Source organism: Stegodyphus dumicola, chromosome 7, assembly GCF_044657685.1.
Source record: "Stegodyphus dumicola isolate Sdum_Otavi_A_Nest chromosome 7, ASM4465768v1".
In the NCBI taxonomy this organism is placed as follows: domain Eukaryota; kingdom Metazoa; phylum Arthropoda; class Arachnida; order Araneae; family Eresidae; genus Stegodyphus; species Stegodyphus dumicola.
In genome coordinates this window covers 53,735,457-53,748,584 of record NC_140774.1, presented here as the reverse complement: position 1 = coordinate 53,748,584, position 13,128 = coordinate 53,735,457, and the positions used below count along the sequence as shown (strand labels likewise).

General features: G+C 33.7%; 1 protein-coding gene across 2 annotated transcripts in view; it reads left to right on the top strand.

The window, feature by feature from the left end:
• LOC118196479 (clotting factor B-like) overlaps positions 1 to 12,346 on the top strand; it is a 57,681-nt gene extending 45,335 nt beyond the window's left edge. For both annotated transcript variants that reach the window (XM_035367943.2, XM_035367942.2), the window contains exons 7-8: positions 4,692 to 4,855; positions 11,753 to 12,346. In XM_035367943.2, coding sequence (XP_035223834.1) covers positions 4,692 to 4,855; positions 11,753 to 11,914 — 326 coding nt within the window. In that variant the 3' untranslated portion in view covers positions 11,915 to 12,346. The remainder of the gene's footprint in view (positions 1 to 4,691; positions 4,856 to 11,752) is intronic.
• The last annotated feature ends 782 nt before the right edge of the window (positions 12,347 to 13,128 follow it).

Genomic DNA, 13,128 nt, shown 5'->3' with positions numbered 1-13,128 from the left:
CCGGGTACTTAAATAGCATTCGCGCTACATTTCCGAATGAAATTTTAGGCATAGATCTCCTTGGTCCCTTCCCCCAGAGCGAGTTAAATAAAAATCGTTTTCTTTTAGTAATAGTAGATCATTTTTCAAAATGGATAGAAATTGTTCCACTTAAACGCGCGTCAGCCAAAACAGTCGCAGATGCATTCTTACACAGATACATTTTAAAATACGGTGCACCGATAAAAGTCATTAGCGATAACGGAAAACAATTCATTAGTCAAATATTTGAAAACATATGCAATGGACTTGATATACGCCATATCAAAATGGTTCCGTATAGACCACAGGCTAACATAGCAGAAAGAGTTAATAAAAACATTGTAAAAATAATTCGCAGTTACGTTAGCACACATCACAAGCGCTGGGATGGCTACATAAATGAATTAGCTTATGCTTTAAGAACGGCACATCATGATACTACGGGAAAAACTCCAGCAGAATTATTTTTAGGCAGAAAGTTAATTACGCCTTTAGATAAATTATTCTTTGTGCAACAAAGAGAGCAGGAATTTAGACAAAAGGACGCGCAAAAACTAATTGATCAGGCGCTTAAAACTTCGGATACGGCAAGAAATAGACAAAAGTTATATTACGATAGAAAACGCCGTGAAGCAGATTTTAAAGTTGGGGATAAAGTATTGAAACGGAAATTTTCTTTATCAAGTGCCCCAGACAATTTTATGGCAAAGCTAGCTCCAAAGTTTGAAGGCCCCTATGTAATTCAGGAAATCAAAGGAGTAGTCTTATATCTTAAAAACGAGAGAGGGGAAATCTGTAAAGCAAGTCCCGACCAGGTGAAAAAATACTATAATCCAAATGATTTTGAAATCCTTAAAAGTTTCTTGCAGGACTCAAGTCTAAACGAAATGGAAGGGCCAGAGACTGCAACAAATATTCCACCACCCAAGAAACGGAGGACTGAAGAGAGACCTAGCAATTCTACAACCCGGACGTCGGCATCAAAAAGAAAAAAGGATTTTCAAACTCCGGCGTTTAAGAAAAACAAAAATACAGATGAACCGGGTAAAGAAACCGTAGTAAAGACGAAAACACCACCTACAAAAGATGGCAGGAGAAATTACACATCAAGGAGAACGCGCACACGGCCACAGAGTCAGGTGCCAGCAAGGCCGCCGTTCCGGAAACTGAAACGCCAACAGGAGGCACAAAAATACGACGAACAGAAGAAATTCAAGAAGGACTCCAGACCGGAGGACGTCAAGACCAGCCGTCCCAGGCAGAAACGCAAAGGACAACAACCAGACGATTACTCCGTCAAGAGGCCAGCATGTAGAGGACGCAAAAGAAAGATCAACGGGGACGACACGCGGAGATCAACAAGGAGAAGATTGACATCCATGACACCTCTAACTTGGGATCAATTTTGTCAAAAATGGATGACGGAGTTTCAAGCATCGAAAATTCAAAGATAAGTTAAAACCTTCTATAAATTTTTTTTCTCTTTTGTTCCGAAATGTTATGCATAAGTACGAAGTTCTATGTTTTGACGAAAGTCAATATGTCTCGGTTGAGACTTAGTTTTGTTTTACTTTATTTAGCTAAGGCAAAAGTATTATTTTCTTTAAGTGTAAAAGCTAAAACCAAGCATTTTCTGTTGGTCGAAAGACTAATTCTGTTATGTTAAAGCCAAAATTTGGCCGGAGATAAAAATAACTTCGTATTCTTGTACTAATAAGAATTTTAGTTCCAGTGCCGCCAGCTTGGCGAAGAATGAGTAAAGTAAAAATTTATTTTCTCTTATTCATTTTATGGTAAATTGTAAAAAGCATATGTAGTAAACTTTTGTAAATGTATGTAAATACTTTGTTATGTAAAAGTAGAATTTAGTCTAGAAGCATAAAATTGTAGATGCTAAAAGTGAATGCTTAAAAGCAATGAAGTCAAAATTTAAGTATTAAACTGTAAAGTCATGCTTTAGAGCGAAAGCCTGCATGTTTAAAGATGAATGAGGGGGAAGTTAGAATGAATGTGTTTCGTAGGGTTCTCCACCTACATTTGAATTTTTAAGAATATTAAAGTAGCTCATTGAGTTGTAGAATGTCGAGTAAGGTGTGTCTATTTGGTTGTTGAATTCTAACAAATCATGGTGGTTAGGGGAAGTGTTGTAAGACTAAAACACGAATATTCCCGTTTGACACCACACATGGTGGAGAGCCAGGGTAAAGTTAAATTAATGCTTGAAAAATTGAATGAATGTGAAGTAAGCAATAACTAAGAAAAACGAAACGTTAAAAACAAAAATTTATTGTGTCAAGAAAGTGTAAATTATAATGTATGTAGAAAGATACTGATACTTATTCCTTCCATAATGCTGGAAGGAAAGACCAAGATTGATTGATGAAGTCCAGGAAAAGTTGCTGTAAGAAGAAAGCTTTGTAACGACTAACAGAATTTTAATTGTTACATAAGATTTTTTTTGTGTAAACGAGGCTTTCGCCAGTTAGTTCAGAATTAGATAAACTTACAACAGGTCGTTTGTAGGACCTGCTTCCAAGTTTTCCAAATTCTGGCAGCGGCAAATGTAGGGTTTATATTTATTTTAACTAACATTTATTTTAAGTTTAAACTATCTTTCCTGTCAAGCCTTACTTTCCCCTGGAACTGCCAATGCCAGAATATGTAAATTTGAGTAGAACGCGCAAGCATTCAAATTATCAGCGGAAGTAGTATGATTTAAATAGAAGGAAACGAGTTCGGTGAGAGAGTTATTCTTACTTCGCGAGCGCGGAGGTAGAAATCGAGAATTAAAGAACCCCGCGTTGCGGCCTATGTGCTTGGCGGGAAGTAGTTGCAATTGTTCCAGTGAGCTTCAAGTCTGCTGAATTAGCAGCCGTATTTGTAAAACGCGGTGAGTTAGTTATTTTAGAGAGCCTCGTAGTTAGAATCTTGTCTTTATTTTCTTTTCAGGTTATTATTTTTATTTTGACTGCCTAGTTGGCACAGTTTGTAAGCGTCAAGAGGACGCAATTGTAATTTAGTACGTTGAATAAAAAGGGACTTAAACCCTTTATAAGACTCTGTGGTTTATACAAGCTTTCACAGTCACCTCTTGGTTGCGTGCTAGTTAGAGGCGCGCAACGTTATAACATTATAATTTTAAAATAATAAATGAGAATCTTAGTAACAAATTTTTAGGATTTACAAACTTATAAATTATTTGTGCGCAATTCGTCCGACATACCATAGGTAAAAAAATTATAAAACAGTGAATTGTTGCCCACTAGCAAATCGTAAACTAATTTTTGTCTTACGAGTGTCAAACATCTGTTTAATTTCTTAAAATGTGCATAAATGTTTACTAAACATAGGGTAAGTTTGTGTAAGTCGTGCCACCGCTGAAGTCTTACTTTTTAAATATCAGGCGCAATATCACGTCAATTGCGTCCCTTCCGGCAAAAAGAGAAACCGGCAGGGGCCGAGCGGCAAAATCGCTGAACACTGGTAGCTTGGTCTGGAGTACAAATCCCGGGGAACGGGCTGGCTTTTTTTTTTTTTTTTTTTTTTTTTTTTTTTTTTGTTGTTGTTGTGCATGGGCGTTTTCATAGTTTTCTTCACGCGTAAAATACATACGTGCCGATTTCCCTTAAAAACTCCTCCACGAAGGCATCTCTCTCCTTAGGCAGACAGCCTTTGAGCATTTTGCCATTATTAAATAAACCAAACCGGCAAAACGAGTTACCAACTAGTCAATCGTATTGCTTCACATTAAGTTCGTGTTTCTGTAATATTTGTGAGGAAGACCGCGACGAGAATAGGATTCGGAGCCTAAATTGCAAAGGATGGGCACACGCGACTCATGTGCTAGAGCTGACAAGAAAATGAAAAAATATCTTTGTGATCATTGTTGTAATTGATTTATAAATTAATTAATTGAGAAAAAAGAAAGTTTCATTATAGTTGACCAATTTTAAACGTATTACGACTTAATCTATAGGTGGTACGATTTACGAATGGTACGATGGTATGAATACTGGTTGTCTAGGTGGCATTAAGTTCGTCTTCAAATAAATTTTATTAATGTTATCAAGAGAGTTAGACTGTACGGAACTTTTGTTCTTTTTATTGCATTATCAACAACGGCAACACAAAATATCATCGGTCATAAGTTTTACTTTTTTCATAGATCCTACGATGCTATTTTTTCTTAGGGGGTACGATTTACGCGACCTTACCCTAATTATAGGAACCGGAGGACAACGTAAAAAATTATATTACACAATTTTAGCAAAACTAATTTTTTTTCATTTTAAAAATTCTAAAAACATGAATATTAAGGTCATTTGAAATTTTTTCCTAATAAGAGTATAGTATATCTACGACCAACAGTTGCGAAAATAAAGGATTCAATTCGTTGAATTTTTTACCCTTACTAAATTATTCACCAGTTAGCTCGAAAATAAGGGACACTAACCCCCTGATGAAGATCTCACGAGAAATGTAAAACTCTTTTTGATTTTCTAAGATTTTACGATCTTTTTATAGGTTTTTACATCTGAGTGCTATTCTTTGAGATCCCTGCAGTAGTTATATTTTTCATTGTTCTCTATTTTGTTGCTTGAATGGAATATGAATTAAAAATCAGATCAGTGTTTTTTAAATCGTCCAGTTTCTAAAAATGCATATTTCAGGCGGACAGAGAGCTAGTATCTTGAGAGAAGTCACTGTTAAAGTTATGGATCTACCATCCTGTAACCAATCGTACGCAGACATGAGAGGCACGACGATTCCTCAAGGGCTTACTTCTCAGTTCATTTGCGCGGGTGTGCCAGAGGGTGGAAAGGATGCCTGTCAGGTATATCATATGTTATTTTTCCTATTCAAGTATTCTTTAAAAAATGATTATTATTATTTGAGTAAAGGTGATTTTAGTTTAAGACGCATCATTTTGAAAGTATTTGTAATTGCATATTCCTTTTAAAAACTAAATTTGAAGCTCTTAATTTAAGGAACTTTGCGAACGAATTACATAGAATAATAGGGAGCAAATTTAAAATGCGGAGAGTTTTTTAAACCGGTACCACTTTTCAAATAAAAGGATATTACCACCAAATGTTTTAGTCATGTATTATTTTTAAAGATGTAATGTAGTGAAAAAAAATGTATGGTAACACGAATGAAATGGTATTGCCACGAAACATTATTCACCATGTATTAAATAAATAGCATAAAAAATTTTATGATCTTATGTCCAATTGTATGTGATGTAAGTGGTATTTAATATTAAAATTAATAAAACAAAAAAGAAATTGTAGGCCATCTTTTTAAGAAAACTGAACGTTGATATTATGAATAGAAAAAAAGACTTAAAAAAAAGTAAAAAAGCACATAGCAATATTCAACAGTGTATCGGGAATTCTAAAAATGTATTGTTTTAATAATTTTGAGATTTTAGGGTTAATTTAGTGCGGTGTAAGTGCGAAAAAAGTTATGTTTAATAATAAAGTTAAAAAGGCAAAAAAGGTTGTATGAGCAGGAAAGAGAGAAATGAGTTCTAGAGCATATTGGTAACCTGCGAGCTCAGCAAGAGAAAACTTTTAACAAACTCTCTAAAATCTGTATCCTTCCAGATATTTTTTAGTTCAAAGGGGCTTTGTCCCTAAAGGACTATTGTTTTCGTTTTGCGATTTTGCGTTGAATCACTAATAAATGTCCGTCTCACTTTTCAAACTGTTGCCACCAAGTGTTAGAGTCCTGCATTACATTTGAAGAAATTAAATAATGAAAAATCTGGATAAATGTATGTATATTTCTCGCATTGTGATAAAACAACGGTACATAGAGCCACCGAATTTCGAATGACGTAATCCTCCTACGAATATGGACATGTGGAAGACCAAATTTGAAATTTGGAATTTGTTTTATTATCGATTTCATATTTTGTAAATCTGTAACGAATTTTTGATCGACAAACACAAGGATTTCAAAGCGAGCAATGGCAACACATTACGGGGGGGATCCTTTTTATCTCCAGGGCGCTGAACTGTGTATCGGAAATTCTAAAGATATGCTCATTTTAAAATTATTTTGCGGCATTGCTATTGAACTGAATTTTATGGTTTAAGTGCAAAGAACATGGTATTTAATAAACAAAGGTAACACAAAAAACGTTAAAAAAAGCCCCTTTGGACGTAATTTAAAATCTGAAACCTTTCAGACTTTTTTTATTATTATTATGTTATTTATTTATTTAATTCTTATTTTACTAAATGTGGGATTACGTCCTACAACAGAAATAGAAAGAAGAAAGACCAGAGAAAAAACTTAGTACATGATTTTTTTTTAGATAATGTTGCTTATGTGATACTTAACGTATGAATAATTTAGATGTAAAACTTCTTAGAAACTTACAAAGAAGCTCTTTTTAACATAGTCGAGACATAAATAAAATTTGCATCACTTGCTCGTGTTCCACATTAATGTCAAAGCTCATGCTGCTGTGCCTAATTTCAGAAAATCGTCAAAAAACATAGGGAATTTATTTTTCTCTTTTTTTTTTTTTTTTTTTTTTTTTTTACAGAATTATTTTTTCCCTCCTTGATGCGGCAGAAAGGCAGAATACGTTCAAATGGAAAAAGTACGCATTTCGGAAAACAATTTAATAAATTCTGTTGCTAGTACTATAACGATAAAAATAAATGAATATTGTGGCAACATTTTATTTCCTATTGAATAATATTTTTATGCGAAATATAATATTTAATATTTACATAAGGAATTCTTTCGGCACATTGCGACTTACTGCTAAGTGAATCTAGCGCCAGAGTGTCGCTATCGTAAACAAATACTAGAGTGAATTTTAAAGAATGCATTTATTCCATTGTGATTTATGCGCTGTCGGCGAAGTAGATTTAATTCAATCCAATAAGTTTAAATGAAATGCAAGAAAAAATGTGTATAATTTAGTATTCCGTACAAGGAAGTCATGTGGTGTACACATCAGATTTTTTTTTTCTAATTTTATTGTACGAGAATCGGGAGGAAAAAGTTCTGCAAATAATTTAATTTTTGAAGGATGCGGCTGCAGTGAAAACGTAACAAACTAAACGCATTCGCAGTTAAACTATCGGTGACTATCCCAATAGTCTTTATTTCAAGGAAGCTTACATTCCAATAAGAATACATCGTTATATTAACATTAAAATATCTAATAAGATATCTTAATTTCTACTATCTTCCATCCTGTATATCGTCCGCTTTTAATGTTATCTACAGCTACTTCTTAAGCTTCAAAATCGTTCATAGCTGTTAGAACTGCGGTTTGTGTCGATACTATTGTCATCGCCTTCGCTCCAATTAGTGTGTCTTCCCACGTGATCTTCAGAACCATCAAGAGAATTAAATTTCCCGTTTTCTTAAAGCTCTTCATTATAACTGCGTAATCAGTCAGAGCCCATACACCCAAAATCACGAGAAAATCGATTAGTAAGACGAAAACAACCACTACATTGAAGAACACATTTTTTAAAATTTAGAAAGTATGACTGAACCCCTTGAGGAAGGGGAAAATGATGTGAATATTTTTAAAAAAATTCAGAAACTTTTGCATAAAAACTAAGAGGCAAAATATGCGAGAGAGAAAAATACAAGAATAAATACTGTATTGGAAAGAAAAGAAAGTGAATAAAAATCAGTTTCGAAATATTTAGTTATATCCTAATAGTGTTCGTTTAGCAAAATCATTTCAGCAACATTTTGTTTACAAATTTTAGTCACCTTGCTAATGCAGTTACAAAGAGTGTTTACATATTTATAAAACGATTACGATAAAGAAATAAAAAAAGCAAAAGTTTTGGAAGAGAAATTTCTGGCAAGAGCTTATAATTTGAAATGAGTAATCGTTTGCTGATTTTAAATTTATACTTTCAAAATGTCGCATGTAAACAAGCTGTAAGTATAAGCATGTGTTTTTTCGTTATCCGAAGAGAAAAGTTTCTATTCCGTAATTCAAAAACGTTGTGAAATGCATGGTACTAAATTTTCTAAGTGTTTCTAATGTTTAAGCAACATTATTAACTTGAAAGGGAAAACCTGTCCGTCTACATGGAAAGATGATTCCAAAAGAATACCCGAAAAAAGTGCATACTGTTTCTAGGGTTTCTAAAGTTATATCGTTGGTAACAAGAAAAAATCCGCCGACGCAGAAATCAACTGCAAAGCCTTTAAATACATTTGTTTCAGAAATAAGTAAAGTCATAAACCAACTTACGATTTACAACTTAAAAACTCAAAAGAAAATAAAAATTCACCAGCCTTTACAAAGGCCAGTAGCTAAACACAGAACAATCTGTATGAAAACTATTTAGCAGGAGATAAATGGAAATACATTACGAGCCTTAATGAAACATGGTCATCTGCAACAGAAAAATAGTATATTTGTTATTGAAAATGAAGAGAAAAAAAAAATTCCAAACCTGATTCCGTCAATGCAAAGAAAATTTCAGTAAGTGGTTTATGGTTGTCGAAAAAATCTCTTACACTGAGAAATTAAAGGTAAGAAGAGTGGAAATAATGTTAAAATTAAGTTAACGTACTATCAAGAAAACGTTTTACGACCGATATTTACAGAAGAATTTCATTTTTTTTTTATTCCAGTAACATTCATAAAATGAAACTTCAGCAAGACAAAGGAACAAGCCGCACTTCGAAAAATACGGCGGCTTAAAAAAAAAAATTAAAAACTGATACAGATACTGCATAAATTCTTCTCGATGTATTCCTGCAAAGTCTCTTGACACCTTATCTATGGATTATTGTATCTTTGGTCTCTTGAAAAGAGCTCTTTCTTAGCGCAAGCCCAATACGATTGATGGTTTCTGGAAAGTAGTGGAAGAGGAATGGAAATTAATAACCCTGGAAATTTTACGAAAAGCCTTTCTATTATGGAAATCTCAATGCACACTTATAAGTCCAGAAAAAAAGCTATCAAATTGAATATTTTAAAAAAATAACTCTTTACATTTTAAACGTTAATTAAACAGCCTCGAAATCGCTCTAAAATTGGGTAGCATAACGGTCTAGCATAACGGATACTGAGGATGTCAAACAAAACAATGCTACTTCGACCACTATTAATGTTAATTATTTTGATGTCCCTATTAAATGCTTCTTTATCCTTTTGGTTCATCAAAAATTTTCGGAATTGAAAGTTTTAAGTCAATTTAATATTCTCGGAAATCACAATCACCTTATGTAACTTCATCGGCCAAACATGAACTGTGCGGTGTGAGTGTTTTGCAAGATAGCATCATGGCAATAAAAAAAACTTTAATTCCCAGGCAAGAAGTGTAACATCAAAATATGTATAGTGATGAGTTATGAAATTTTTTTAAGACTCGTATTTTGTTCCATAAAAACAAAATATCAAATTCTAAATAAATGTTTTATCCTTTGCAAAAACAAGAAATACAAATAATTGTACAAAAATAAGAAAACGTTTTAAAATAAAGAAAATATTGTTATATTTTTAAAAAATTTTGAAAATACAAAATATGCGATATGATAATTCTTGTGGAATATTAATCATTAGTGCCAAATCTTTTAAAATTTCCTGATTTAGGAGGCTTTTTGAAAACCTCTTATATTTATCATTCTATGAAAAATGCTTGCACAAAGCTGGTTAGTTCCTTCATATAGGAAAAAAATTCGTCTATAAACTGCATGCTGCCTATAGTGGTTCAAACGCGCGATCGATTTTTAATATTTCGACACCTAGGTATTTGCCACTGTCATTTAATTCTTGCTGATTTGGAATATTGGTGATAAAATACATCCAATTTATGAAGAAATATTTCGAAATTATTTATTATGCTAATGTATCGTATCGAATTTCCTAATGTTAACTGTAAACTTTAGATCTCACTTTCTTTTTGCTATCATACAACATGTCTAGATCTCAAAAGTCTAGCCAGGCGATTTCTCTCACAAGCGTTATCAGGTTCAGTGTTCCTCCTTACTTGCTTTGGGAACATTAAATGACCTGACTCGGAACAGGGAGCTTACTAAAGCTATGTTCAATAAATGTGGGAAGTAGACAATACCCACAAGAAGGGTATACGAAACCCTTTATTTTTCTCTCTTTACAATGATTTCCGGACTTCGGAATACAGAGACCAACCACTTGTGGTCTGAACGTAAGAATATAAAAATATTAACTAAACTCTAACTAAACTAACTTTGGATTAATAAACAAGTGTCTACTTGAAGATTGGCCGTATATTAACAGAAAGCCGTATGTAGTACTGAGAACTGCTAATACTACAATACGTTTAAAATTATCAAGAGGATTAAACCTCTGGCCTTGAAGACAACCAGCAACCGAGTAAAACTGCTATGGCAAGCGGCCTGCTCCTAATCACTCCTTCTCTCTTGCTTGGCAAAAAGCCACAACTTAAGTACTTGGCGTTCGCAAGACAAATTTGCATAAATAAGTTAAAGCTTTTAATTCTGGCCGGAAGTAGAAAATAAGAAGTGATAGTAAAGATTTAAAATAAAATAAACGTTAGTAAAACTTAAGATCCTTACAGCGTGTAAAGTAATACAGCAGATAAAGGGTATAAAAAGTTACTCAACTTTTTATTTATCTCAACAGTTTAACAGAAAGGTATGAACTACGTGCTCACAGAAACACCTACTACTTGCTGTGAGAACTTAAGGTAAATTTAACAATAAATTCGAAATATAAGAAGTAGTGATAGACTTCGCAATTTAACCTAACAGGCTGAATGAGCAACCTACACCGGCGATAGACTAACTAAACAACCAGACTAGGTAGCCGCTACTAAGCTAACAGTTGGGAGGACAACACAGCAACGTGCGCTATAGTAGCGAAATCACGTTCTGTCTAAACTATACTTTTCACCCGTTTAAATACTCTCTTTCACCCGCTTAATTTGCATCCTGGAGAGGAAATGAGAGGGAAAATAGAGAATTCAGAAAAGGTACCAAAATTAAAATAACTGGTTAGTAATGTAAGGGAAATCCTGCAAAACAAGAAGCTATGCCATGCCAAATTACAATATTAGGAAATTTTTGTAGAAGGTTCATTGCACTACCCGATTAACAAACTCAACGATTTCAAAGAGAGCAATAGCAACACTGTCTGAGGAAAAAAAAAATTATATTCAGCCCACGAGACTATCTATCGGAAATTCTAAAGATATGTTCATTTTAAAATTACTTTGCGATATTGCTATTGAACTGAATTTTATGGTTTGAGTACGTAGAACATGATATTTAATAAATAAAGGTAACACAAAAAAACGTTAAAGAAAAGCCCCTTTGGACGTAATTTAAAATCTAAAAACTTTCAGATTTTCTTGCTTTTTTTTTTAATTTAAATAATTAATTACATTATTTAAATTATTATTACTGTTATTATATTATTAGCGGTAGTACAATGCAATCAAAATAACAGGAGGCTCGTAAATGAGGCACAAATTTACGAAAGGACTCTTGCAAGCCCATTATAATTAGCTCATTCACTGGGTATATAACAATAAAAGTCCATGCGGAACGCCTGAACTGGAGTATACACACGTAAATATAATTATGGAAAATATTTTTTATTCTTTATAAGAAAAGAAGAAACGGCAAAGTTTCTGTGAACATTGTATTATTTCTCATTCTAAAATTCTAAGCGTCTTACTATTTAAGATCTTAACAGTATTTGATTGGTTTTTCTTTCTTTCAGCGGGATTCTGGAGGCCCACTCATGTTATTCGAAAACGGCGCTTGGCATTTAGTCGGGGTAGTTTCGTTTGGCTACCAGTGTGCCCAAGCTGGTTATCCGGGTGTTTATACCAGAATTACCAGCTATCTTCAGTGGTTAGAAGAAGTCACGGCTGGATCTTAAAAGAACAAAAGGAAATTAATTAAATTTCCTAAAAGAAAGTATCTGTGATAAATTTGTGGGAAGGCTAATTTGTGAAATGCAGTAATATTTCTTAAAGAACACCGAATACTAAAGTGATCTAAATCCTGTATATATTCGCAGATGAAAGATTTTGATCAAGAATGAAAATTGGTGTAAATGTGTAAAAGAATCTATATTGTTGATATGTATAAAACATAATTTATACAGAAGTTATAAAACATTTGATCTAAAGCTTTCAGAGGTAGCTTTTAGATTCCAAAGCTACAGCCAACGCCGTCTCCAGCATTTCAGTACTCAAGATAGTCTGTGCAATTGGCGCATCCTATAAATTGAATGCTTTATTAATGGAAGAGCAATGTATTTTAATTTAATTGTTTCTTGTGAATAATAAAAAACTCAACTCCTGCCTTATGCAAGTGCCGATACCTCCTGTGCTTTGACCCGCTCTTCGTAACAGCCATAAGAATAAAGGTTTAAAATAATACATTTTATTCTTAAGAATATTACTATTTTATGGGCAAATTCTACACCCTTGGAGAATTATCCCTTTTCTTAGTTAAAATTGTAAATTTAAAACATAATATTTGCTGAATTAATAAATTTATTAAAACATAAACCATATCACTAGACTGTTCAAATATTTCTTTATTGGACAATATTATTCTTCGTGTTAAATATAAGTACAGTAAAATCTCAAATAAAATCGAAATCGAAACCGAGTGAATGGTTAGGCGGCATTTAGTAGCCTCTGCTACTTTAACCGTCTCTGTTGGAGATATGCCCTAAGGGCCTAAGGGGTTGGGAAGAATTAAAAATTAAGGTGATTTACACCGCACCGACAAAGGTGAAGCAGGAACATGTGCTAATGCATGTGAGTTGGTCAAGTAGACTTTGGAGAAGGAGGGTTCAAGTACCTAGCCGCCGCACAAGCTGTGATGTATCTTCACTAGTTGAAGAAAGATTATACGTCGAGGCCAGTCACGTGGGTGGTCACCCACCCAAGTACTGACCCCGAGCTCTCCTGCTGTAAACAGGGGAACCTGTGTGTTGAAAAAGTGAAAAGAAATCGTAAACATAGTGAAATTCCCTCAAATGCTTCTAAGCTGGTGATTACTCTTCACTTTCAGCAAATCTCATCAGTGTCATGGCTGCTTTGAACCCGGCAGTAAACTTCTCAGCCGTGGTTTTTGCAG